Genomic DNA, 27,718 nt, shown 5'->3' with positions numbered 1-27,718 from the left:
GGCGCAAGCTACTTATAGGGGGTGAATTCCCTGACGCTGATGTCAAGATCACCAGCCACCAGGGCGTAATGAGATTGATGCTTCTGTTTGCTCCGCGATGAGGCGCATCCCATAGTGAGACATCAAACGGAGTGTTATGAATGAGAACTTCCACAGTGCTTTGACAAGACTTATTCCATCTTTTCTGGCATAAAATGTAAGCAATTACAGTAACACTTTTCAAGCTTTTGCTTTTCTGAATGTGCCAATTCTGCCCCCATGATTAACTGTAAGCGCAGGGAATATTTCTTTCACTGCCCTATACAAATCTTCAAAATCCTGGTTCACCGTGATGTCCTAGAGAGAGTGATACAGAAAAGCAGTGAATAAGTTTGAAAGGGAGAATATTTGCAGAAAGTCTCATGAAGATGGAGGCGGAAATGATGGTGAGTTACCGAGAAGTATATTGCTTCCATGGCTGAATCTGGGTTTTCTTGTACAGACTTGAGGATGGTAAAGCACCCAGCATTCTGGATGGGGTTCCTACCCATCTGGCCAAAGACAAACATTAATAATGTGAGAAAATTGCAATAGTGCAAATGATTAACACCAAACATCTAAAATAATCCTCCTATAGCCATATGAGGAATAGTTAAGCATTTTGGGAAACAGACAAGCAACCAATGGTGCTGAAAAATGAAATCAACGACCAATTACCCAAAACCGCAGGTCTGCCAATAGCTGGTTACAAAGATCAATCCTACTGTATACGCCAAAGTTGAAATGCCCAACTTTACCCAACCCGGGAAAAAAAAATTGTTAACAATAAACATGTTTGTTCTCATGAGATAATTTCATAATTTGATGATGGCTTGAGCGTTAACATTAAGAGCCAACCACATTGAGCTTCACAACAACTCTTAGTAAAGTATGGGTGGCGTCACAGAGACTACGTCTGCGCATTTTCCAAAAAGGTCAAACTATTCCTTTAAAAAATGTTCAACAAATTACAAAATCAAATCGTGCACTATCTACATTCAGCTGGTCATGGCGTGACTTCTACTTCAGACTTGTTTATTCTTACCCCAACTACATTTGCAATGTAGGAGTGCACATGTCATCAACAATAAATGCTTAAACTGTAACTCAATATCAATGTATTTATTCACCACAACTTTACAATTCCTAACTTGTTTTAGGCAGTTGAAGTAAGTCCTTGTGGCGCTGACATTAAAACAAATACAGTGATCCTGTTATTTATCCCATTTTATCCACTGATGCCCCCCATTGCCTTGCCTTTGAAGCTAGAATCAATCTTTTAACAGCTTACATTCAGGGATTTGATTGTCTTGTTTACTTTGAGGCCCATGGCTAGGTGGATAGCTCCTTCAGGGGGTATTCGGTTGTTACTGTGGCGAGAATTGTTTGAGAGAACAAATAAAGTGTTAGAGTGTGAGGAAAGCAATCATAAAGTGTTGTTTTTTTTCAGAAATGGCATTATTCATCCATGTACAGAAGTGCACACATGATCTGGAAATCTGTGATGCATGCTTTGTTTTGCTTCAGATGTTAAGAGAAAGGCAAAAGAAACTCAATTACCTCAACTTTGTTAACGCTTACAGTCTCACTTTAAGAAAAAATGTCACCAGTGTTTAAAATTTGACAGTACAATTGCAAATCTGATACAGCAGGTGGGCCTTATTAGGAGTCTCATGGAGGATGTTTTGTATTAGTTTGGCCTCACAGTAAGCTACAGACCAGCATTTGATCTGATTCATGATACGAATGACCTAAACTGAATTTGTAACTCAGAGCGAGCATAACATAATCTGATTACCAGATACTCATACCTCACATTCAACTCCTCCAGAACAGTGTTTTCTTTCAGAGCCTTTCCTAAAGCACTGGCTCCTTCTTCACCAAGGCCATTGAATGACAGATCCACTGTCCTTAGGCAAATGTTTACCTAAAAACAGAAATAATCATTTGTAAAGCCCCTGTCACACTGTCCCGAAATTGACACCAGATGGACACACGATAAAGGAAATGTTCAAATTCGGCTCTGATCGTAACAACATCGGGCCATTCGTGAGGGCATCTTAAGCCATCGTATGACCGCAGTTGTATGTCTTAAATGTAATTTAGGTTAACTTCCTGTTTTATTTAGATGCTTTTATTTTGAAGGCGAATGTACACTGTTGACAGGAAGTTGTTGACGGAGATAAGTAATATTTTCTAATCTACATATAAAGACGGAGAAAGTAAAGAATAAAGTGTATGTTTAAATGTTAGCACCCCCCGAAGAGGCACAAGCTCTTACGTTGAGTCTGGCTAAATCACGCGTGTGGTTCGGGTGCCATCGTGTGGCCTTCTGTAGGCATCGTACTTGCTTCGGCTGTTGCTTGGCTTTTGACCAACTTCGAGGCCATCTTCGTGCAAAATTCACAATTCCATATTTGTGTGTCCATCTGGTGTCAATTTCGGGACAGTGTGCTTAAAGTAAGCATTTAAATGCAATCACAAGAAATACTTGAACGACTTCTCTGATGTGATCAACTGAGTGAGGACCAAAGGAAGACTTTAATTTAGAGTGGGGGTGCAGAAGTATTGATCCTGATGTAATCAGTTTCTCAGGAACTAAATCAATCACACCCGTCAGTGCAGCTTACTGATCCGGGTCCTCTTGACCTCCTTGATCATTAAGATAGGACGAACCACTTACAGGGTTCCCGCGGGGTCTTATGATAAAATGATGGGATTTAAAAGGTACTTCTGTGTTGCGATCACGTCTAAATGTGTTTTGGGGGAAATGTTGAGAGGGGTCTGCCTGCAGGACTCCACTCTCAAGACAGTTCCGGTGTAGGCTCCACTCTCAGGACACCTCCACTCTCAGTACAGGAAGTGACGATTCTGACAAACAGGTTTTTTTCCCCGCCCCCCGAAGGACTCGTCTGATTGAAGTTTTCAAATCACAATGGAGACTCATCACGGAGGTGATGAGTCCACTCACCATGCACTTTGGGTTGGCCTTGGTCAAGCCCTTTTGACCCCCCCAGCCTGGTTCTCGTAAAAGTTGACTTTTTTTCCCCGCACAAATGACACCATGGAGGAATGTAACGGGAGTTGACAGGAGACTCTGCCCGCCTCACGAGTGCCTATTTTCAGACACTTTTTTTCACTTTTCCCCAGTTCTATTCATTTTTTTTTTTTTTTTTTGACTATTTCACCTGGTTCCTTCCACCGGGGACACTGCCCTGTCTCTGGTGTCCCCCACGGCCTGTGTCCAGCCGTTTCCCCCCCCCACTCATTGACATATTAACGGATTTTGACCATTTTTGTTGCATTTTTCTCCTCTCCTCTCACTGATCGAATGGCAAACGCGACCCACCATCGGAGGGCCTCTGCCAGCTCGGCCTAGTGCGGTCGGTTCCTCCGAACTGCGGGTTCGACTCTGATGGCCGGGAGGTTTTGCTGCGGCGGGCAGAATCCCCTGTCAACTCCCGTTACATTCCTCCAAAGTGCATGGTGAGCGGACTCATCACCTCCGTGATGAGTCTCCAATTGTGATTTGAAAACTTCAATTAGACGAGTCCTTCGGGGGGCGGGGGAAAAAACGTGTTCGTCATAATCGTCACTTCCTGTACTGAGAGTGGAGCCTACACCGGAACTGTCCTGAGAGTGGAGGCATAGACATATAAAGAGTGGAGGCCTGCAGGCAGGCTCCCATGGAGAGGTCCGGGCTGCAAAGTAACCAGTACTGCAATAGCCTTTCAGTTCCCTCCAACAATTTGTATTGAAATAAATCAACATGGAACCAGTAACCATTAACTTTGTTTCCCCCGGCCCCTTATCGGAGAACACCCAGCTAGTAACCTAGCAACCAAGCTTCAGCTATCGGCAGTCAGAAATTAGGTATCTTCTAATCTAGCTACATTCTAGCTACATTCTAGCATGTTTTAAATAGTACTAATGCATTCCCCATCCTTGAAAATGTAGGATTAGCCACCAGAATCAAGTTCCTAGGTGGTCTAGATCTTAAACTACTGGTAAAATAACAACCAATGACCATTGGTTGTTATTATTGGACACATTTGCGATGGCAAAATCTTCCTTAGGGCATGCTCTAACAGTGTGCTAAATGTCATGCTTTTATCATCAAAAGCACAATTATTTCACATATCTGCTGGACTATTACAAATAAATATGGGGAAGTGTAAGTTCAACCGTAGGGGGACGTGTTAGAAGCCCGCTGCACCTTTTACAAACAAAATTAGCGTTTGTTTTGCTAATGCAGCGTTAGCTAGTGCAGCTACTCCCGTAACAACACTGGGGGACCTCTGGGCGACGTTTGAGTCTACGTCAACCCTAAAAGCGGAGGTGCTGTGGACGCTAAACGCTGTATCTAAACACCCATACAACAGCAGAGCTCTGACTGTAGCTCTTGTCACTCACTCACACACACACACACACACACACACACACACACACACACACACACACACACACACACACACACACACACACACACACACACACACACACACACACACACACACACACACACACACACACACACACACACACACACACACACACACACACACACACGCGCGCACACGCGCGCACACGCACACATACACTTTTTGTCTAACACGCTAACACAGTTCTGTGTACTGATACTGTTATGTTCAGTCATCGTTCTTATGTTGAACATGAATACATTTACTTTGTAAGTAATTATGGGTCGTATTCCTTCTTTCCTAGCAATTTTCCTTCATACTTTTTTGCTGTGAAATAGGTCTTAAATTCTATTCAAAGTGGTCTTAAAAAATTTGAGTTGGTGAAATCTGCAGGAACCCTGACTTATACACAGTCCCTCCTGCTGTGTAATGAATACATGACCAGGGGGCTGTTTCAGAAATAGGATGAGCGAGTTAGCCTGGCATGCTCAAGTAGCATTAATCAACCGGCATCATGAAAAGACTTAATATACACATTATAAACACATTCTTAAATGGTGTCATCAGAGTATATCATGATTTTGTTCTTACAGTTACTGTAGCACATTTCAGATTCTGGTTTTAGAAATCCTCTATCCCTTGTCAAAAATTGGCCCTATAGCCAATTGACCATTTGCTGTAAGAACAAAAGGCTATGCACCTGGGTAGTATGATATTGCGTTTTTTTTTGCCTTGCATAACAAAAACCACATTAGCAAATATTGACTGATTCAAAATGTATGCATTAATTCAGAGTGCTTTTCATTAGCAATGTTCTTAATTTGAATTGTATTATAATTGAATTCATATGAATATTTATTGTATTGCTTCATATGATACAAGTTCACAGAACTGTCCTGGTTTTACCTCACACATTATTACCTGAAGACCACCTTTTGCTTGAATGAGTTGAAAAACTAATATGGTGTTCAAACTTTAAACCTCCAGGTGGATTACCCCTAGGCCATTAGCCAATATCGCAGCTCCTCTCCCTCGGATGCAGTTCCAGGCCAGATTTAGTGATCTCAACCCTGTGTTCTCTGACAGAGCCTGTCCCAGGCTCTGCCCTTAAAGGAGAGGACAAAATAAGAAGGAATAATGTCAGTATGACACATTTTAAAGGCTACATTTTTTCCATTGTAAAACCAAGAAAATAGCTAAAAACCTTGGTAACATACAAGGGCTTGTTCTGAATTAATATACACAACTCAGCTTCAAGCCTTCGGGACAATTTCTCAAATAGGTGCAATCTGAATTTGGAAAAAATATACACATCCAGACAGGTGGAGGGGGAAATAAATCTCAATGATTGATATTTTACTGGTCAGAAAGCATAATCAGAAGTACTTCAAATCAAACTCAGACTTCATGCTTAAACTCATCTTATCTCCAGATGGTAGATTCCACTGAGATGGTATGATTGTGTGTCTCATGGTCTAAAAGCACAAGTCTGTGAGGATCCTAAAAAGAATGATCCCCATCATCATTTCACTAAATGTAGCTCAAGAATAAGAATGGGCACAACACTTAGTGGATCATAACCAATGGATACGCTCAAAACGTGCTTGATCGAAAATGAAATAGAACCATAGCATGAATTCTCAGAGTGTTTTATTGGTGCACTTTCTTCGATATGGAAGAGTGCACTCAAAAAGCATGAAGATGTCCTTTGATATTTAACACAATTGGATATTTCGGGATGAATCATAGCAGCAATGAAAAATGGTGGTGCACCTTTTCCTCATTCAGAGTTATTTTCAATTATGTATACATCAGACGCTCATTGCTTCCTGGTCTGACATTCTCCCACAAGGTGCCTGTCACAAAGCTCATCCAGATGGTAATTACACAATTAAAAGGGGTTTTAATCCAGGCGAAATGTTCTTGACCTTTGAATGCCAAAGTCTGCTGCGGCCTGCATGTTTCCGAATGTTTTTTCAATGATCTAATAATAGGAGATACTAGATATTGCCTTAATTAAAAATATTCTGCACTCATAGCAAATGGTCAATTTATAGACCTCTAATGTTTATTCAAATGTATAGATGGTAAATCAACTGAATTCATAGAGGGAGAGCCTGCCCTACAAGGTGAGGGTGGTGAGGGAAATGACCATTCACATACATTTACACACCATGTTAGGTCAATTTGAACTAAAGCCAATATTACATTACATGTCATGTTGCTTTTATCCAAAGCGACTTACATACATTCAGTACTGTGGTCAATCCCCACAGGAGAAATTTGGGGTGAAGTGTCTTGCCCAGGACCACAACGACATGCTGACTGCAGTGGGACTCGAACTTGCTATCCACTGAGCCACAGCCTCCCATATATTAAAGTAACATACTTACATAATGTTGTATTAAACTTTGAGCATTAATCTCCATCCCATGCAAGACTTTTGGAATTAATCAGAACTACCTGAAGTGTTAAACGGTCCATATGGGTGTAACGTTTGAATGTCCACATGCTTGATTCCATACTTTTGGCCCAGCACACCTCTTTCATGTCCTTTGCTTTTTCAATGATCACCCATATCATTTATGGGTCCCAAATGTATTTCAAATTACCTTTATGCTAAATGTCTGAAATACAGATGGGATCCATGGGTAGAGTTACATTCCTTGAAAGACTAAGTGCTCACAGAATATATGTGACCTTTACAATAAAGAACTAATTGTTGTTCTACCTGCTTGCTCTCCCAGAGCGTTGTGGCTGAGGTCGAGGTGCTGCAGCCGAGAGTTGGTGATCAGAGCTGGGCCGAGGTGTTCAACGGACCGGTCTGTGAAATGGTTTCCCGACAGATTGAGGTTCAACAGGGTGCTGTTCTCCTTTAGCATACTAGCTATGGCTCCGGCCCCATGATCCCCAAGGCTGTTGTCGGAGAGGTCCACCTCTGAGATGACACACAAGTACACAGGTTATGATGCAAATAGGCCAGTGGAAACAACAGCTGATGTGTTTCCAATTGCAAAGAGGGAAAGACCGACATAGGGGAAGTAGGGTAGGTTTTTTTTTCACAATTCTGTAATGTTTTATCGATTTATACTGTAGAATGGTTGTTACAAGTTTGATAGTTTATCTTGCATATATCAGATATTGCATTTATCAGGCTCATTGGAATATATCACACCCTTTACACCAACAGCTTGAGTGCAACATATCAATTCAATGATGTCACTCTTAAATTAAGTCTCTCCTAATTCATCTAGCGTTTTTTGATTATTTGATTACAATCTTAGTGGTTCGAAACTTTTTATGAAGCACCATCAGAAATCTTAAATGTGTTCAATACGTTGGTATACCTGTAAAATCAATGATTACTAATCTCTAACCTTTCAGAGCTATCAATTGTTTTGTATGCCTGTATTTGAAATGCAAAAATAATGCGTGTGGGCAAATGTCTGCTACTGCATCAGCAAAATATATATTGGCAACTTGTTTTTTATTTAGGTTTTTGAGGTTTTATGTTGACTATATGCATACAATTACCTCTGGAATTTGAATAGTGGTTTGTACAGTAGCACCCAGTAATTTATCATTTCCTGAACTGTAGGATGATAAGATGTACACCTAAACCTAAAATGTAATTAAACTATATAATGTAATACAACTTCCTGACTGATATTATGGATGATTTGACATTGATGTAATAATTAGTAAAAGTATTGTTTTCTTACAAGAAATGTGAAATTTGCAAAGTTTAACAAAAATAAACTTGCACACACCCATGCTGATTGCTTGTTGTGCAAGGATCCTTCATTAGAGCAAAGTGGACCTTATGTAAGACACCATCAGTTGATTGCTAACGTCACACGAAGCGTTCTCAAATCTTTATTGTCATTTGAGTCAACAGTGATTCTTATTGAATGTAGTGTATCCATCGTTTCGCCTGATCTTATGACATATCCTGTATTAAAAAAGTGTTTCAAAAATCGAATTGGAAGTTAATTGACTTTTACTCATGTTGGGGGATCTAAAGACACATTTTCTAATTTTAAAGTAGGTCCTGACCAAAAATCTTGATCATCACTGCCTAAACTTCCCAAAAAACAATGACCTATACCAGGAAATAAAATAAAAAATCTCAAAATTGGTATTACAGTATCAGGCGAAACGTTTTTACTTTATTGGTCAAACTATAGAATTATATCAAGTTGCAATCAGGTAGGTATAATAGGTCCAAAAGTTCAGACGAAATGACATTTTCAGGAAATTATTTCATTATTGGGATTTATATAATGTATGAAAAACAATGTTAAAAAAAATAATACCACCCCGAAGAACCTGCGTGCCTCACAGTAGTAATTCTAAATTGATCCCTCCCCAGGTTCCTGAACTGCACGAATATGACACATGTACCCCAGATATCATGGCTTATAATTGGGGTGACAATGGCACATGAGTGGGAGTGAGGGTGGCATTCTGCTAGAAAAATATGAGGCAGGCTGAGGAAAAAGGGAGAGATAATGTGAGGATGCTTGAGTGCCCAGCAAAACCACCTGTAATGTAACAATTTTCCTTTAACATCTCGGCGATAGCAGCTCCGCCCATTCCTTCCATCCAATTATCTCGCAGGTTCAGCCTCAGTATTGAAGTGTTGGTTACCAGGGGAACTGCCAGTGCTTTGGTGCCCTGCAAACACACAACCACCCCCCCCCCCCCACCACCCCTTAAAGTAAAATTCCTCACTGCAGTACATTTTCTTATCAGTATTTCAGTTAGAAGAGCAGATATGCAGGTGGGCAGAGAGCGAGAGAGGGGGGGGGGGATATTAAACCTGTGTGAAACAAATGAAGCAGAAGGGAGCTGTGTGGAGGCGTGGGTCAGATATGAAGCTCGCAAAACATGAAAATTATAGTTTCCAGCACGGCTAATGAGAAAGTTGGCTGCATGGAGCTAAACTAAAAAGTGTGTCGAAATGCATGCAGAGTATCTTTCTCTTAGATTTCAGAAGTGTTGGGGAAATATTTTACAAGGCCCATAACTTTGACCCATTGTATCAGTTCAAACTGTCCTGACTGAGCACAAGCACCTGTAACCTTGGCTGCTGTGCTCTCAGTGTTTTGTCTCCCTGTTCCTGCCTGTTGTTGTCAGCTGATAGAGGTGTTATGATTCTGTCTTGTTATGCACAATGTTGATTATTCTCTCTGAACTAGCTAAATACATGGGTAGAGTTCTTCAGAATTGACGTGGCTACTCTACCGTGAAGTCAGAACCTCTGACTCTTTGACTTGTTCTGTGAATTCTCCGGCCGAAGCTCCAAATAAACCCATTAGTGTTTGCCATCAAAGCTCCAGCTCTCCCCGTGTCTCCTTTGAGTCGGTGACTCCTCCTGCATTGCTACACAGAAGTTTCCCCCACAAGAAGCATATCAGTCTGCATTTTAACAAATAACCTTTGGCAGTTGCACTTACTTTACTACTCTCTGCAATGGACAGGTCAGACTTATTTGAAATCCAATTGAATCTGTCTGAATAATGTCGCTGAGGCAGAAACCGCGGGAAACGGCTTGTTGAGGAATGGATTTACTTTCACAACTTTGATTTACAGCGTGATGGACGCGTGATAGAAGCATGTAAAATGTCAAACTGTGTTTCTAAGAGCTCCAGGCAATGCCTTTTTTACACGTGTAGAGCATGTACTCTCCCCTCAGTCGGAGTTATACAACAATTTTACTTTGATTTACTGCTAACAAATTTAGATACAAGTGCATTTCAGATATTTTGGTCTAAAATTAGGCTATTGGAGAGTTCGAGAATATAAAAACGTCTCAAAAGCTTGTTTTGTTTATGTTTCTCTGTATTTTATTGCAAAAAGTAAATAATGCATTGTTTTGCATGTACTTAAACAACCCTGTCTCCTAAAAATTACGTTCCCACAGAACTAAACTGCATTCTGAATTACGTTTAGCTAGAAACGTATTTACTCCCACGTTACGTTCGTTATGAATGTATCACAAATACGTTTATTTTCTACATATCTTCTAGAAACATATTTTCTCCCAAGTTACGTTCCTTATGAACGTATCTTAAATACCTTTATTTTCTACATATCTGTGCCATTTATTGTCTTGCTTATAATAATGATAATAGTCATTTATAAATATCATTTTAGAGCACACCTTTGAAATCGACAATCGGGCTCGATATATGGTTAAATTAAAATCAGTAGGCGAGGCTGTAATTTCGCCAGCTGTTACTAGGCTTGTTTGAGACAAGCAAGACCTGCGCAGACCTGCGCAGTTGCGATCAACGTCTTGCTAGTGCGTTGCATGATGGTTAGTCATTTTGTCCGACTTGCTCTGGAGGCTCGCGCACATGAGACTTTGAAATCTCGCGGGACAAAGATGCCCGCAGCCTTGAGAGCGAGGCGAGTTGGCGCAGTTGCTCTCCACGAGCTGCGGAACGGCTCGCTGGTATCTCGAGCTGAGCGCTCATTGGTGGTGTTTACCACGTGCTGCTGATGAAACTCTCCAATTGGCTGGCAAAAGTTTGTTGTTGTTTTGTGTCAGTTTTACGTCGCCACATCCATTCCCATTTTTCATCATTGTTCCACAATGTTTATCATCATGAAATTAATATCTATATATTTGATACTATACTGCTTACCGTTTTCATACTTTATATATCTTAGCATATTCATACACACTGTTCATACTGCTCACAGGCTGATATCTAGTGTATTCATACCCCACTGTTTATTCATCATTCAATTCATTCTATATGTTATTCTGTAGATTGTGTACATTACTTTCCACTTCACTGCTTGTTGCACCTGGTTAGAAGCTAAACTGCATTTCGTTGTCTCAGTACCTGTAATATGTGCAATAACAATAAAGTTTCTCTTTAAGTTAAACCAAATCATTCAAATAAAATCTATTGCATCCACTTCATCTGCAACGAAAAACGCCAACGCAATTTCCGCCATTGCAAACCCAGCCAGTCAAGCCGACTCCGAGTCCGAGCTGTCCGATTTAAGACGAGCTTTTTGACACCTCCCCCGGCTGCGATCGGCTACTCTCGTCTACTTTCGAGGCGAGCCGCAATGTGTCTCAAACAAGCCTATTCTCATGAGCGAGGCAGAAAATAATAGTTTTAACATGACAAAAAGCTGCTGTGTCGTTTATTGCACCTCAAACATTAAAACAAATCCAGAGTTACGTGTTTCTGTACTTCCTCTAAGAAGAAAGGACAGTAACAGAAGAGCTCTGTGGCTTCAGGCTTGATCGCTGCTCAAATGACAGCGTTGGTTTCCCCAAAAATGGGTGGGGCTGTAAAGTGAAGTAGATTTTACTCTCATCTATTATTCAAAACCATTCTATTTATTCTAACGTAAATTACATGCCAGTGTTTTATCTTTTTAATGTATTTGTTTTTTATTTTAAATCGTATAATGTCGGACTTTTTTTGTCGTCTTTGAGGAAAAGAAATGGGGTTTAGAGCCTCAAAATACTGAAATCTGTATTTTTTCAAATCTCTTCCTTCTAATTTGTTATTCTTTTCTAAATAACACACTGTTATTTACTCAACAATAACACACAATTATCCTTGTTTTTATTTATTCTTTTAATTCTATAATCTTGGGCTTTTTAGCATGCTTTTTAGCCGTAAATAAAGTCACCAGAAACAGACGGGACATTTCAAGATTTAGGATGGCCGAAGACACTACACTACCCATAATCCCCAGCTATCGTTTGGGACTACAGTCCCGTTGACAAACCCCGTGATGTTGCGCCAAGGTTACGCCGAGCTTCAAGCTCTTTGAAATGGAACGAAACCTATTCAAAACTGGACTCGAACGTCCCCCGAGAACTACACATGCTGGCTATTGTGTTTCGCAACATGTTCTCTATGGCACGTCTCTACTGGGAATTGTAGTTTTAAAAGACACATTGGTGTGTACACATTTAAAACATGTAATTACTAAATGGGTGAAAATCGCTTGTATCCATAATGGGCAGCATTAATATATACCCACACGACAGCTCATTGTTACTTTGTAATTCTACTCCACTACAATTCAGAGGTTAACCTGGTATTTTTACTTCACTACATTTAGTTTAGTTACTTTGCAGATTCTGATTAATGATGTGGAATATAAACAACCCTTAAAGCAGACTTTAGTTACACCTGAGTAAAATTCAGGGAAGGTGATTGTCAAGTGCCAACAATCAGGAGAGATATTTGATAGTTGGTGCTTGAGAAGACTAAACATTTATCTGCAGATCTTTATAAAGTATATGCATTACTCGTTATTAGCTACTAATAGTTAATTAAAAACTGTATAATGGCTATTTTGCACATCCCTTTCAAGATTTCAAGATTTTCTAAGGTGTATTGATCTTATACACAACTTGGGTCGCAGGTTCCTCAACAGACATCTATCAATATGTGTGTACTGTATACCATTAAACTGTCATATTCTGAACATTTCTTATACTATCTACTACATACATAAGAGTATAATTAATGTGTATAATGTCAGTTAAAATAAGTGCTTCAACATAGTTAACATTGCAGGAAAGCAATATTGTAGATGTTAAGTACTTTGTCAGGCTTAATATTCATCTGTAGATCGATACCCCAAAAGCTTTTTTCTTGTTTAAAAGAAGACCTTAACCTAAAGTATTCTTTAATGTGTTAATAAAGGTTAATTCGTTTTTCTGTTTTGCACCTCCTCCTATTAATATCTGTGTACATCCGGCACTAAACTGTTTTATTGTAGAGATCACTTAGTATCTTCTTGACTTTTTATATTCTATATAATATTTCTATCATTGACCTTCTACTTTCCCCCTATGAAAGTATGTACTCTTAATATTGTTTTAATCAGATAACATTATTCAACAAAAATAATTCAATAACATGCTTTAACCACTAGGCGGTGCACACAAGGTACACACAGCATGTAGACACTTATGTATGTATAACATCTGAAGATGTGTAGTTTTATTCATGTTTTTACATAATTTTACAGGATATTACTATACTATTCTCTTGTTTTACTTCTACACATTAATATCTGATTTGTAAAACATCACACAGAAAGGCATATCCGTCATTTAATGGAAAGCTATTGAAATTGTGATTCCATAGATGTGTCTCCCATCACCCAAATCCCCTGACTATTCTCTCAACTCAGTATTTACATTCTGATATTCAAAGAAAATCAGTAATATCTTTAAAAACTACAAGTCCTTTTCTATCAGCTGTGCACCATCAAATATAAAAGTCAGCCGAATTACTATTGATACTGCAAGGAGACGTATTTTGGCAAAATAAATTGAATATGTTGTTTAATTGTTGATATATTTATGATCCACGTCAAGTATTCAGTTTTGGCAGCAGTTCTCCTGTTTGTCCAGAAGTCTTCTCATCAGGGCTCTATAAATAAAGAACTACGGCAGATGTGTAATATTTAATACAGCCGAACCATGTATTACAATGCCGTTATGTGATGACTTCCAAAGAGAAAAGCAAGCACACTCTGAATTAGGTATTATTTTATTTTTCGTTGTCGGATATCATATCTTATTAACACCATATACCAGCGTGCATTGCGGCTAAAACATCCAATCAACGAGCTTCAAGCTGAGGATCTTGGGTAATCAGTTTGGTGGGTTTGTGGTGTGTATCGCTCGAAATGTCCCGTCTGTTTCTGGTGACTTTATTTATGGCTAAAAAGCCCAAGATTATAGAATTAAATGAATAAATAAAAACAAGGATAATTGTGTGTTATTGTTGAGTAAATAACAGCGTGTTATTTAGAAAAGAATAACAAATTAGAAGGAAAAGATTTTAAAAAATACAGATTTCAGTATTCTGAGGCTCTGAGCCATTTCTTTTCCTCACAGACGGGAAAAAAAGTCCGACATTATACGATTTAAAATAAAAACAAATAAATAAAAAGATAAAACACTGGCATGTAATTTACGTTAGAATAAATAGAATGGTTTTGAATAATAGATGAGAGTAAAATCTACATCACTTTAAAGCCCCGCCCACTTTTGGGGAAACCAACGCTGTCATTTGAACAGCGATCAAGCCTGAAGCCACAGAGATCTTCTGTTACTGTCCTTTCTTCTTAGAGGAAGTACAGAAACACGTAACTCTGGATTTGTTTTAATGTTTGAGGTGCAATAAACGACACAGCAGCTTTTTGTCATGTTAAAACTATTATGTTCTGCCTCGCTGATGAGAGGAACAGCTGGAGAAATTACAGCCTCGCCTACTGATTTTAATTTAACCATATATCGAGCCCGATTCTCGATTTCAAATGTGTGCTCTAAAATGATATTTATAAATAACTATTATCATTATTATAAGCAAGACAATAAATGGCAAAGATATGTAGAAAATAAACGTATTTGAGATACGTTCATAACAAACGTAACGTGGGAGAAAATAAGTTTCTAGCTAAACGTAATTGAGAATGCAGTTTAGTTCTGTGGGAATGTAATTTGTAGGAGACAGGGTTGACTTAAAACGATCCATTGGGTTTATACAACATGTCATGGAATGGATTTCCTGTTTGGTCTAAACCTGCCAATAGCATCTTTGATTATGTTTTTGTGGATCTGCATCTACTGTGTGTGTATTTTGGATAATAAAGAAGCTCAAACATGTATATGTAATATTGATATTATGCTGTAACAAGACCAAATAATAAAGCTATACTTTCTGTCATTTAGATAAAACATGAGAACCTTTCCCCAGATGTCAATTAACATTAACATCTGCATAATGAGCTCTCTTTTTGGATAGGGGCTCTACACTTATACGTGCACCGGTATGATCAATACAGTGAACTAGAAATGTGCCATTTTTTATGTCAAGTGTTGTGTATGGCAAAGATATGTACGTGCATGATCTATTTCCTGGGGAGAAACATTGAACGCTACTTGAAGCTCAGTTGCGTGCAGTTAACACGGTGCTCCCCAGACTTTGTCATGATCAGTGCAGTCCCCTGGAGGGGAATGTGACTTTGAATTAATGAATCATTAAATGTTCTAAAATAGCATTAGAGAGTAAGGAAGGAAAAAGCAAGTACGATTCAAATACCTTACCCCGGGTGTAACTGAAAGCCATGGAGTTGGCAGAAATAAGGTGTCGGAACATTATTTATATGATAATCAGTGATATGGGGGACTTGTTAGCAAACAGTTGCTTATTAACACATCCAGCAGTTTCAAAGCAAGATTATCATTTATTTGTAGTTGGGTTTCTTTCTCCTTTAGCTCGGTTTTTGTTCTCTGCCTCGGGTAGATGCTAACTTTGTGCTGTTTGGGGCTGAGCAGCAAGTGGACAGTGAGTCTTCTTTAGCTTTGTCACATTAAGTGATGACATTTACCAGAGTGAACTAAAGCAGTAAAGTTGCCAGACATAAAAAAATAAGCTGAAAGTTGCGAGAGGTGCTTCAAATTCAGGTGATAATTCTCTGTAGGTTCATCATCAGGAGCAAACCCCTTTCATATTGTCTTCACAATGCCATGTGATATATATTGCTGATATAAATATAGCAATTATAAAATGTTTGTGACTTAGAGATGCAAACCCTAATTTATGGTTAAAGTACCTGAGGCCCCAGACAGCGATGCATCATGGATAGCTCGCTATTGTGCATGTTCCTCAGGAAGTTATAGGCAGGCACCACCTGTAACACTTCGCACGCCTCCATGTAGCCCGTCGGATCATACGCCTCCTCTAGATCTGCAATAGGAAAAAAAGACAATAGCCTGCTGAATTGTTCGCTATCAATACCTCTTTATGAAAAGCGAGATGTGGCACCTTCTCCCCGGAGGAAGACCTTTTGAGTGGGATATTGAAAACTCCCTCGTGGCTGATTTCGCCCCGTCAGTGGATCTCATTCATACCAGATAGTTTTCACTTCTAGCGAAAAAGGAGGCCTGACGCAAAGGCTGAGATGTAATCATTAAGATGCAGAACAGAGCTTTACATGTGTGGGCAGCAGGCGTGCGTAGGAGTTACTGTTTTGTTTATTTCCTGAAATCATTTAGAGAATGAGAAAACGTAATAGCAGAAGGGAGAAGATTAACAGATGGGATGACACGAGGGCTTCACTTTATCAATGCATGTTCTGATCAAGATCAAATTCAGATTCAAAGTACTTGCTGCTGGAGCCTGGTATACAATATATAATAAATACAAGCCACAAAATAACATGATGAAATTGTTCTTTTAAAAAATGTGACACATCACCAAGCCTTTTCCTCATTTTTATTATAACAGGGAACATCACACCCTGTATTATAACATGAATAGCTTTCCCACCCTTTATCTCCCTTCTTTTACCTCCGAGCTCCAAGTCTGTGTCGTAGTCCTCATTGGGGATCACACAGTCTTCCCCTCCCAGCACTTCCTCTTGATCTTCTTCCTCTTCAACCTCTCTTTCACCCCTGTCTAGCAAATTCCCGCACAGACTTGAGCGTTGGTCCTTTGGCCCACGCACGTCGACCTCTGTCTGGCTCATTCTTTCCTGGATGGAGAATGAGAAAATAAGACATCGTGACTCCTAAAAGTGAGGAGATTGGATGGATTTTGAACAACTGTTTCCATCAATATGGTTGGATTGTATCACACTGTTCTCCAAGTTTTTGTAACTACTTATTTTGCCTTCCCACCTCTCTTTCGCCAGAGGCTGTTTTTGCCGTCTTTCACCCCCTTTTTCAAGGCCTAAGGCATGTCCACTACATTTCCTTTTCAAACTAGCATTATATTGTTATATTCAGGAATAAATCAGTCTGGCAACAAGGCAAAAGTAAGTCCAATATTTATTGTCTTTAGTGTCAAACGGTTATAACTTCAAGACTATATAAAAAGTCATATATAAATATTGAATATATATAAAATAATGTATTATATTACATTATTGCCTCTACATTGGATTATTATCGGAAAGGGTAATAACTTCATAATTAACTACGTCTGAAAGAAGAAGTCTGGGGCAAATAATTGCAAGTCTCTTCAGTAAGAATGTCACAATATGATTTTAAAAGAAAAGCCACATTCTGAAAAAAAGAAAAAAGTGACATTTTGAAAAAGAGAAGTAACATTTGGAAAAAAAAAAATCTATGAGAAAAAGGCTAATTCTAAGAAAAAAGGCATATGACAAAAAAAGTCAAATTCTGAGAAAAAGTCAAATTTGAGATGCATTGTGGGACATGTAGTTTATGGGCAACATGCTTCTTTAAAGTAGCATGTAACCGTATAATAAACATATTATATTATTTGCAAGCTCTTGTGGGGCCACATAAAATGAAGTCGCGGGCTGGATTTGGCCCCCGGGCCTTGAGTTTGACACCCCTGCTTTAAACCGTCTTTTTGGTCTCCACCATCTCCTAGGGGAAGATGTCTGGCTTTAATCACAAGGTAGCTGCCAACTTTGCCCTTGTGCTGGTGAAGCTTTTTCACAGAAAGTGATGATACCAGAGTAAAACCAAGAAAAGCTACAGACTTGGGTGATCATTCTCATACGTTCTTTCTGAGGCCCTATGTGTGGACATTCAACATTTAAAAATTATAAAAACTAAGCTGCCTCCATGATGTTTTTCTGACACTTACAATAGAGCATGCAGGCCTCCGATTAGATTGCATTAAAGTGTAATTAAGTCAAACTTTCAGGGTGACACTCCGAGTCCCCCCTGTTAAATAATTCATGCAAGTACACAGGTCAAAAGAACGATCTATTAAAAGAAGAATAGCAGGTCTCTCGCCTGTATTTTTTAGCCTTGCCCTAGGCATAGAAAGACCTCAGCTATGTCTATAGAAGGCGTTATGTTGTGTCTATAGAAGGTGTTATGGTCTAGACCTCAATTTTTAAGCTTGATACACTCTTGCAGATCAAGGACATGCTTTGAATTCTCATCAAGTCCTTCTCTTATGTACTAATCAATCTCTACAATATAGAACATCTACCTGAACACTTGTACAAGTCTCCACTTGCCTACCTGGTTGTTCACACTTCAATGATCCTTCCTACCTCTCCCAGTTGCAGCATCTCACTTTCCAAATCATCGGCTTCCAGCAAAGAAGGTTGCTATAATTTAGCTTTTTTGTTATCAATATTAAAATCACTGCACTGCATTTGACTAGCAGGTATGTGTCATCTTCCTCAAAAGGAGGGTCTTCTCTCTTTGGGCTAATGATCGAGGCCAATGCTTCTCTTCCCGGTAGCCAGTCACCAATCAGAGTCCTTTATTGTAAAGTTTGGACCTCTTGTGTTGACACGTTTCCATGGTGATGAAAGGTATTTGTGCTCTGAGTTTAGACTCTCTAAGCCATGACTACCAGCACTTAAAGAGGCAGGAAGAACAGTGGAAGTAAATGGCTTGTTTGCATCGACTCTGTATCAACATCTAAATCTGACCATCTAAAATGCTTCAAAATTAAACAATATACTGCAGGAATAAACCTGTTCAGTCCCGCTTCTCTCTTATATAAACAAGAATCACAGACAAAACACATGTGTTGACATATTCTGTAAATGTTTCTCTTTATTTGAAAGTAAATGCAAAGTCCTTGCAGTGGATGCATTAAAATGGAATATCCTCAATCAATTACACAACAAAGGTCATTATAGCAGAGGCTGATTGGATCAGAGTTGTTTATAGCAGCAGCAATATGCAAACACAGACAAAGAAACCCCCTCCCCCATCACAATACAGTCTCACTGACTGACAGTGCTGGTAAATAGACAGAGCTTTTAAAATATAAGCAGGAGAGAGAAGATCGCCATGCATTTAGTTAATGCTGCCGTTTTAACCCTAAACCGCAGAATAGGCTTTTTTTTGTTCTTTTTTTTTTTAAATCAAGCAGAATCAAAGTGCTCCTTTACATAATCAAAATACATTCTTAGAAAAGATCGAAGTAGTACTCTTTGTATTTTATACTTTGAATATATATCTATAGAAGCTATATATAGAAGCTATATGTATCAATTGTTTGTCTTGAAAACGAAAAGCTGTGAGGGACGTTTGAAAATCACATTGAAATCTGTTTATCATGCTAACAGTCACCTTTACATTTGAATCAAAGACAAATAAAGAGAACAGACAAGACTCAGAAGCAGACAAGAAAAGCCACAAGTTACTGCAGAGTGGGTGATCAAGAAACAATGTGGCCCCTCCACCAATATATTCAATGTACAACCCTGATGCATTGGAAAGCAGAACATGACCACAGCGGGATTGCCTTTTGACCCTGAATGAAAAACATCACTGGTACTTATCATAACAATAGTACTGAACTGCTGAGATCAAAACTTAAAAAGCCATGTGGGCAGTTTCCTTCCACCAAAATACCATCTGTAAGATTTGCAGGCTTGTGTGACTCACAGAGCAACAAATGTATGCTTATTTTAAATGTGACTGTTTGACAAGGTAACAAACAAGCAGAATCGTCATGTAAAACATACACCTGAGCACATGCATGTTTGAATCCCACTCCTATAGAGATACACACTTCTGAATTGTTATGGCACATACGCGCACATACACACGCATGCGGATGCTACTGAGCAGGTGTGTGAGATCACAGTGAAAGGGTGGCGTGTAAGCCTAGGGTTGTGCACAATCATGCAGAGGGGCAAAAGAGAATGGATATGCTGTATCTAGGCAGATAGTTAATGTAAGGCAAGAGGAATAGGGGGTTATGATGTGGATAAATAAACATTTCAAAACTCAATAGCTTAAAATGTTTTGTTACATGTCATTTTTAAAGGAAACGTTTCACAGAGTAAGATTGATGTTGTGCTATGGTAAATATGACGCTACAGCCAGGAGCCTTAGCATAGCTTAGAATAAAGACTGGGAAACGGTTAGCTTTGCTATCCAAATGTAACTGAATAAACAACATGTTTAAGGCTAACTATTTGAAACACAGCACTTTTGTTGGAAGCCAAACTATAACAAATCATACAACTTACACCAAGCCTCCATTTGTTTCAGAATTGGCTGTAGGATTGGTGTGTTGAGATGACTGCCATGTTGTTTTAACTCTGATTTGTGTAATATGCTTCTGCTACCACAGATGGCAGGAAAAACATGTCAACAAATGAGGACGCAGGTCTTAGTTTAGCATAATGGAGTTTAACCACATATGTAATGTCCCCATATGATAACGCAGCGTGACGGGGGGGAAACAGTTCACCTTTAGGGCACTGGTAGGGAGATATTGTTGCATTTCCCTAGGGTTCCACTGTTTATGCTAAGCTAATGCTGCATTTAGACATGAAAGAACACCCCTGAATCAAAGAAATCCTTGCTTTGTCTGTCTGAATGCCTCAAACGGGCTGTTGAATGTAGCTTCTCATTAACCATAGCAAAAAGTAGTGGTATCAATATTCTTATCTTACTCCTGGCAATAGAGATCAATGTATACCCAACATAACACCTTTAACTTATAAACTAATGATTCGATCATTGAACAATAATATGCAAATCAAGAAATGTCAAAACAATGTTGCATCCAGCATTATTATATGATTGATATATGATTAGGATAATATTTGATTGGGGCAAACACATCAATGATTAGATAGTTAAAATCTGAAAATGAATTGACTAGAGTTCTTTAAATATGAATCAGGTTAAGCCTTTTTGCTTCTTGGTTGACCTCCAAATTCCTATGCAGCTGCTGTTGGTGGGACAAACACCAGCTGGGAGACAGAGTACCATAATGATGTTGGGAGAATGGATAGGCCAATAAAAAGAGAGCTAGCACAGAGGCTGATGCGCTTTGATTGAGTGCCAGTAAATAGCTATATAATATGGTAGTTTAGGCTGTGACAAAATCGCTGTTTTCATAATCAGGGCTGCCTGTTAGCATGCCAAATGAGCTTGCACAATATCTGTCTTTCAGCTGTTTCTATCTGCATGCCTGTACATCTTTGAATCATCTCTCCATTTGACTTTTTCATTAAACTAAATAAAACCCCAGCTCCAATAGATTTGAATCCTTTCTGAATGTCCCTTTAATTCGTATTTCTGAAACATCTGCGGGTTTGTTATCAATGCCATACTTTAACTCTTAAATAGGAAACCCCAATAAAAGCCTTTTAACTGTAACAATAACACCGAGTATATTATATTTCTTGAGTATATTCTCTTCTTGGTCATGCATTCACAATGAGGCAGGTCATTACACTAGGTGCACACATTATGAATCAAAATGATCAATTAATAATTTTTGGAAGTATCATCAACAAGCAAAACAGATTTTCAGAGAACAGAACATTTCCAACTTGCTACAGACAAAATCGCAGAGCCCAACAAAAACATTAAAGTGGTATAAAAAAAGAAAGAAACCTGTTTTCTTTTTTTTTTACAGTACAAAAATTGGCACAGTATTTTTTAACCAGTGTTGCTTTGTCCTCCAGATTGGTTGTCGACAGAAAGCCGCCGCTTCATGGACCTACACGCAGAAAACCCTGAGAGAGGAGACAGAAGGAGAGACAGAAAGATGGACAGAGAGAGCAGAGACATGGAAATAGAGATGTTACAGTCATTACTCATCCAACGAACCGGGGCTTTGATGGCCAAATGTGAAATTCAAGTGACAATCCACACAGGAGCCATCGTCTGTGATGCATTATGTTGGGGCTTAATGAGCCATAGTGGATATGTAGGGCCCTTGTTTTGCTCTCATGGCAAGAGTATATGAAGTGTCTAATCTTCAATGTGCACAAATGACGACAAACAAAAACAGAAATGGAGCAGACCCACTCGCTTTCACTCTAATCCTGTTAGTTTAAAGGCCCCTCTCCATGGGTTTCTATGGTTACCCACTCTGTTTTCATCTGAAATGAGGAGCGATAACACATCGGGGCCGCCAACAACTACAGGTTGGAGATTGGAGTTATACAAATGTCTTTCAGAGGAAAAACTGCCCTAGTCAATCAATGAGATAAATCTAAATGGGCTGTGCCAAAAAAACATTTTCTCTCTTATAATATGAGTTACCCATCTGGCATATCGGAGTGGTTAAAAAATGATGTCTGGTAAATAAAAATAAATAACATGATTACTAAAGCACATCATAGATCTTAAGCATCCCACGCTGTTCAGCTGTGTTGTGGATGAGTTGAGTGAGTAATCCTGGTTTCAAGGTTAAAGACATTACCATGCGTCCTAAATTCCACAACGAATCCAAAAGATGAATGATGAAGCAAAGGGGGACATGAATGGACAAATGAAAAAAATAAAATGATTCATGCCTGAGTCAGCACGTTTGGATAACCAAATTAGCAAAAGGCTAAATAACTGAGGAAGATATTTTATAAGAAATGATGCTTATTTTTATGACTCAAAGCGGATGAATCCTTCCGTTTCTGGTGACTCCAACTATCCATTTGTAGATAAGATATGTCAAAATCTACTGGGAAAGTTACTATACCATTACTATGGATGCCTTTCGTGTCATGCAAAAGCCAAAATGTTACAGGCAAGATAAGTCTTTATCCACTAAGATTATTGCCTTGAAATGTGCTAAGGACATACATATTGGCTTTAGGATAAACTTTTGAATTACCCTAGGGAAAATGGAATAACACACTTACTCATCTGAGTCCTTTTTGCTCTCCTCAATGAAGGCTATGGACTCTGAGCGAAGCCTGTTGGTGACCTCATAGGTCCGCAGGGTGACTCCAAAGATGTCTTCATGGTAGCGGTTCTCATCCTGGATACGGTGGGAAGGTGAAAGTAAAGAGAAAAGGGGACACGAATATGAAATTTATATTGTTACACAGTAAATGACAGGACTGATTTTAAAGAAGGAAAATAATACCATGTATAATCAAATCTTAAACACAGCCAGAGGAGACTTTTACAATAAGAGCATGCAATTAAGATATATTATAGTTTCAGAATACTTCTTAGCTCGCTTTGGGAGTCTTAATGTCATACATGGAATTTAAAATGTATAAGTAAATTGTACTTTTTATTTAAAGTTTAGAGATTTTAAAGATATCTTTATCCACTCTTACAATATAGAAAGACAGAGTTACGGACTGTGTTTACAAGCCTGCAGTTGTTATAATGGACAGATTCACTGAACAGTCAAAACGCCTCTTCAGTCAATTTGTATTCCACACATGTAAGTGTGTTAATTGTAGGCTTGTTGAAACATGTCATTTTTTCTATTTATAGCCTGTTACCCTTGAGTTCACATGAATATATGAGCCAGTGGGGGTGTTTTTAACCTTCATTTTCACAAGTTATCCTGACTCAACACACCTTCTGTTTTTCGACTGCTCCACGCTAGCACTCAGTTACATTCATGTGAAGAAGCTAACCTGTAACACCTCGCCTGTTCATATTCACTTTTTTCACAGCTCATCTAGGATTCAAACCTTTGACCCTAACAGTACCAATATTCCAACCCTATAATGGTGAACATCATTGTGATAATGTTGCACGGTGACCTCTACTTGTTCTTACCCGCAGCTTGCTGATGAAGAAGCCAGCATCCTCCAGGGTCATTTTGCCTTGCTGCCTGATGATTTGCTGGATGGTCTTGAGAACATCCCCAGCCATTGTAACATCCCCACACACGTAGATGTGTCCTCCCTCCTCCCTCAGGCACTGGTACACCGTCTCTGACAGCTGCTCCCGCAGTACATCCTGTACGTATTTCTGACAGAGAGGCAATGGGGAATGATGGGCGTGAATTAGGAAGTCAAGTGTGAGACAAGTAAGGGAAGCAAACGATGTGAAAAGTCAGAAGTACTGTACAATGACAGAAAGGGAAAAAAGTTAAATAAAGTAGCAAACTGCAAGCTCAAAGCGTGTTGGATACATTGGAAAAGTATCTTTCTATATAAGGAGGACCTAGAAGATGGATACAAACTAAATGCTAGATATAAAAGGCAATTAGAGAGTCCATACCTAAGCCAAGGTTGATTGTGCAGTCAAGTGCTCCTTGGGCATTTCCATAGTGAGGAATTTCCCAAAGAACACATTTTGTCCACTTATTCCAACATTAAATAAAAGCAGCACAAATGCCCTATCTCACAATGTTAACAGCATTTAAACATTACTAGTTTATCCACCACATGATTTGGAACAGCTTTCCAATTAATGTGTTCTTCCTTTATCCAATCTTCATCTTCATGTTCATAAATCCTGCTAATTAATCGAAAGCATAACCTCCTCTGCAGAGATAATAACTTTACCTTGGGATCAACTGTAGAAAATCGCCAAATTGAGAATCGGAGTGAACTATCTCCTGAATACAAGCACAGCATTTTTATACAGCCTTTGCTCTACTCTAATTTTATTTTAAACCCACACAGCAACCCAACATTCTGCTGACTCATCCACAGCTATGGAATGTTTAGTGCTTGTACCTTTGGTTTGCCGGGCTCTCTTGAATAGGCCGTGTAGAGCTCCTTGAACGCTTGTTTGTTCTTGGCCTGGATGGTCTCCTCGTTGTAGATGTGGTCCATCTCAGACTGCCGACAACCGAACACCAGGGTCATGGGGCACGACTCCATTCCTAAAAATTATGACATTTATTTATAATTATGAATTATTACTTTGCTGCTCTGAATGGTGATGAAGAAACAATCTGCCGTTTTGTGTATAATCTTGATCTCTGATACGACTTCCATTAATACGATATATATGCGAGGTGCACATGATAGCATTTATCCTTGATATTCTTATAATAAGCCATCAATCAATACATTCCTTTAGCTAGTTCATGTTCAACAGGGACAATCCAACGCAACGCCTCTCTCAAAGATAACAATACATAAGGAAGGAGAAAAACAACCAACCGTTGTGTTCAATGTCAAATAGTCTTTGTTGCCAGAAGCTTCTGAAAGGGGCGATACCTGTTCCCGGGCCCACCAGGATACAAGGTGCTTGTTTGTCTTTGGGAAGTCGGAATGATGGTGCACTAAAGTAATTCATTAGACAAAAAAAAATGAAGCAAACATGTAATAAAAGAGATGACTAATCTTTCGACATTGGGGAAAAAGTGTATTCTGTTTCTGGATTGTCTGACAAAAGAACATGATCTCTGGTGTCTGCCAGCTGAATATGAAACTGCAGCAGCTGGCTTACTTAGTTTAGTAGACAGACTGGAAGCAGCTACCCTGGGTCTGTCCAACATGAACAAAAAACCTACAAAGCCCACTGATCAGAGGCCTCATTTATAACGCCGTGCGTAGGTTGCTTACGTAGTAGAAATCCAAAAAATAGGTACAGAAATTTCCCGACATTTTCCGATTCACCTAACATTGCGTACCGGCGAGGAAAGTGCGTACAGCACTTCCTACGCCGGTTTCCCTTTATAAATCACAACCGACTCGAAATGCGGTGCAGCTTTTGCGGGCTTCACGTAACGCCCATATTTGCCTATAAACAGTCAAAGAAACGCCCATTCATTCATTCATTTTGACTGACTGCATGAAGAAGATAGCAGGAAATGACGACAGAACAGCTAAAACAGACATCTCACACCGTGTCAGATTTTGGTTATTTTGGGGAGGTGGAGATAAATCATATTGTTTGGTGGATGCAGTTTGAACCAGAGTAGCAGCATGGAGGTCGGATCGTCACCAATATAAATAAATAAATGGCCCGAAAAAGGTTAATGACAACATAAATACACAGCCTTCCTCAGGCAGTGTGTTTGTACCGGGGACAGGAGACACACCCTTGATGAGAAACTGTAAGAAGTGAACGGGGAATCCCCCCCGGTGTGGAGTCATGACGACTGGAAATACAACTAATGTGTTATATTAGCTGTACAATTTACCACATATGGTGTTCTTAGCTTCCATACCTCCTGTGTTTTACGAGCGACTTATCAAGTCTTGGCAAACGGCATAAAACACGATTAAACATGATAGGCTAGTATATAAAACCATGCTCGTATCTACAACCTGAAATGCAAAACGGCGTCAGTTTAGACGTAATTCTGTCCTTCTGCTCACCGCATCATTTATGAGAAAACATTTCATAACATTAACACAACATATTCGAGGTGGTTTTCAATAACATATCCGTATTTATTTATTTCTCCAAGTTATGTTTTTGTGTGCACTGAGGAGTCGCAAACAGGCGTTTGTTAAATCATTTTAAGATTGGCTTTAATCAATTTGTGAAAATGAATTCTTCATATATGATAAATGAGAGGTAACATTTTGCTTATGGTATTATTTCCACATATTTCTCTCCATTCTTCTTTCTGCAAACCCGGTGTCTCAGTTTCTCCCGTTGTTCTGCTTAGTGCGTACGCATGGGTTAGAGTTTGCGTGGAGGACCGCACATTTTCCCGTAAAGTTAGTATTTTATAAAACCCAAACATTGCGTAGAAACTGGCGTACGCCATTTTTTGAGCGTATATCCCTTTATAAATGAGGCCCCAGCACATTATGTTTTGTTTGTCTAGTCTATAATGATAAATGGCTGTTTTACATGGATGTATATGGTTTTATCTCTTGGTATGCTACCAGTGGAGACTCCAGGAAGTTACTGGCTCTGACTGGGAAACAGCGTGGTTGTTTTATTGTTGATAAACATGTTCAGATCAAACATGTTAATTAGTGAGCTTTAGAGGTGCTTGTTTGTAGAGTTTGTTACTTTAGAATGAGATAGCTGTTTTCCTGGTTTCTTTGTGCTCAGCTAAAGTAAGCTAGCTGCTGGTGGTAGTTCACATTTAGCATGCAGACATCAAAGTGTTATCTTTTCTGAGAAAGAAGATTAGCTTTTTCCCTCAAAATGTCAACATTTTCTTTTAACAAACAATACTGACTCAGCTGACATAAAAAAAACGTTTGGGGGAAAAAAAAACCTATTTTATGATATTTACCCTCTGACAAAGCATGGCACCATTTCCCCCTTCTCTATGCTGTTGAGCCACGAGGAACACACTCCATGGTGAATAGGTCCCACTCCATCTGAAAGGGATGATTATTACCAAGCAGGCACTTTACCATTTTCTCTCCACCTCCCACTCTCTTTAAGAGCAAAAACCAACAGAAGAAGAGTGGCCCCAACACGTTTTCCAAGGCCAGGGCTGCTCTCCCCCTCAAGGTAAATTACATGAATTCAAAGGTTACCTTTACAAGTTATATTGTTTCCACGGGTACAAATGACACTTATGAAAGAAAATAGCAGGGTTAGCATCTGGTAATGTTTGTAATATAAGAGCCTTGTGATATTCATGCTACAGTATCCACGAAACTTGAATAGCCATAGTCATTTTAAT

At 39.1% G+C, this 27,718-nt stretch overlaps 2 protein-coding genes across 5 annotated transcripts in view; both read right to left on the bottom strand.

Annotated features, from left to right (window-relative positions):
• Window positions 1-88: 88 nt before the first annotated feature.
• Window positions 89-18,700, bottom strand: lrrc74b (leucine rich repeat containing 74B). Of its 4 annotated transcripts, none has more exons than XM_034090274.2 (10): window positions 18,451-18,699; window positions 16,796-16,979; window positions 16,059-16,192; window positions 8,984-9,116; window positions 7,171-7,377; window positions 5,436-5,545; window positions 1,830-1,945; window positions 1,310-1,388; window positions 435-530; window positions 90-336 (listed from the first exon to the last, which is right to left on the bottom strand). In XM_034090274.2, exons 2-10 carry the CDS (start codon window positions 16,971-16,973, stop codon window positions 220-222), a joined length of 1,170 nt encoding a protein of 389 aa, XP_033946165.1. In that variant the 5' UTR covers window positions 16,974-16,979; window positions 18,451-18,699; the 3' UTR covers window positions 90-219. The 4 variants fall into 4 exon arrangements, with proteins under 4 accessions (XP_071060445.1, XP_033946165.1, XP_033946164.1 ...); XM_034090273.2 differs by having other exon boundaries at window positions 18,483-18,699; XM_071204344.1 differs by lacking the exon at window positions 1,310-1,388 and having other exon boundaries at window positions 89-336; window positions 1,835-1,945; window positions 18,483-18,700.
• Window positions 18,701-18,968: 268 nt separating this feature from the next.
• Window positions 18,969-27,718, bottom strand: part of nos1 (nitric oxide synthase 1 (neuronal)) — a 49,873-nt gene continuing 41,123 nt past the window's right edge. The window contains exons 24-29 of the mRNA XM_034090960.2: window positions 27,320-27,407; window positions 25,278-25,399; window positions 24,846-24,994; window positions 23,938-24,132; window positions 23,058-23,176; window positions 18,969-21,929 (exon numbers count right to left, since the gene is read on the bottom strand). Of these exons, the coding sequence (XP_033946851.1) occupies window positions 21,914-21,929; window positions 23,058-23,176; window positions 23,938-24,132; window positions 24,846-24,994; window positions 25,278-25,399; window positions 27,320-27,407 (689 nt within the window). The 3' untranslated portion in view covers window positions 18,969-21,913. The remainder of the gene's footprint in view (window positions 21,930-23,057; window positions 23,177-23,937; window positions 24,133-24,845; window positions 24,995-25,277; window positions 25,400-27,319; window positions 27,408-27,718) is intronic.

Source organism: Pseudochaenichthys georgianus, chromosome 9, assembly GCF_902827115.2.
Source record: "Pseudochaenichthys georgianus chromosome 9, fPseGeo1.2, whole genome shotgun sequence".
Classification (NCBI taxonomy): domain Eukaryota; kingdom Metazoa; phylum Chordata; class Actinopteri; order Perciformes; family Channichthyidae; genus Pseudochaenichthys; species Pseudochaenichthys georgianus.
Note: the sequence above shows the minus strand (reverse complement) of the source record. Positions and strands in the feature narration are given on the sequence as shown.

Bases quoted from the DNA above. Each gene is read 5' to 3' on its own strand.
- lrrc74b (XM_034090273.2), bottom strand. The intron at 16,193-16,795 runs GTAAAAGAAGGG...TTCCTATTGCAG, and splicing joins CACAGACTTGGAGCTCGGAG to ATCTAGAGGAGGCGTATGAT. The intron at 337-434 runs GTAACTCACCAT...CACTCTCTCTAG, and splicing joins TGGAAGCAATATACTTCTCG to GACATCACGGTGAACCAGGA.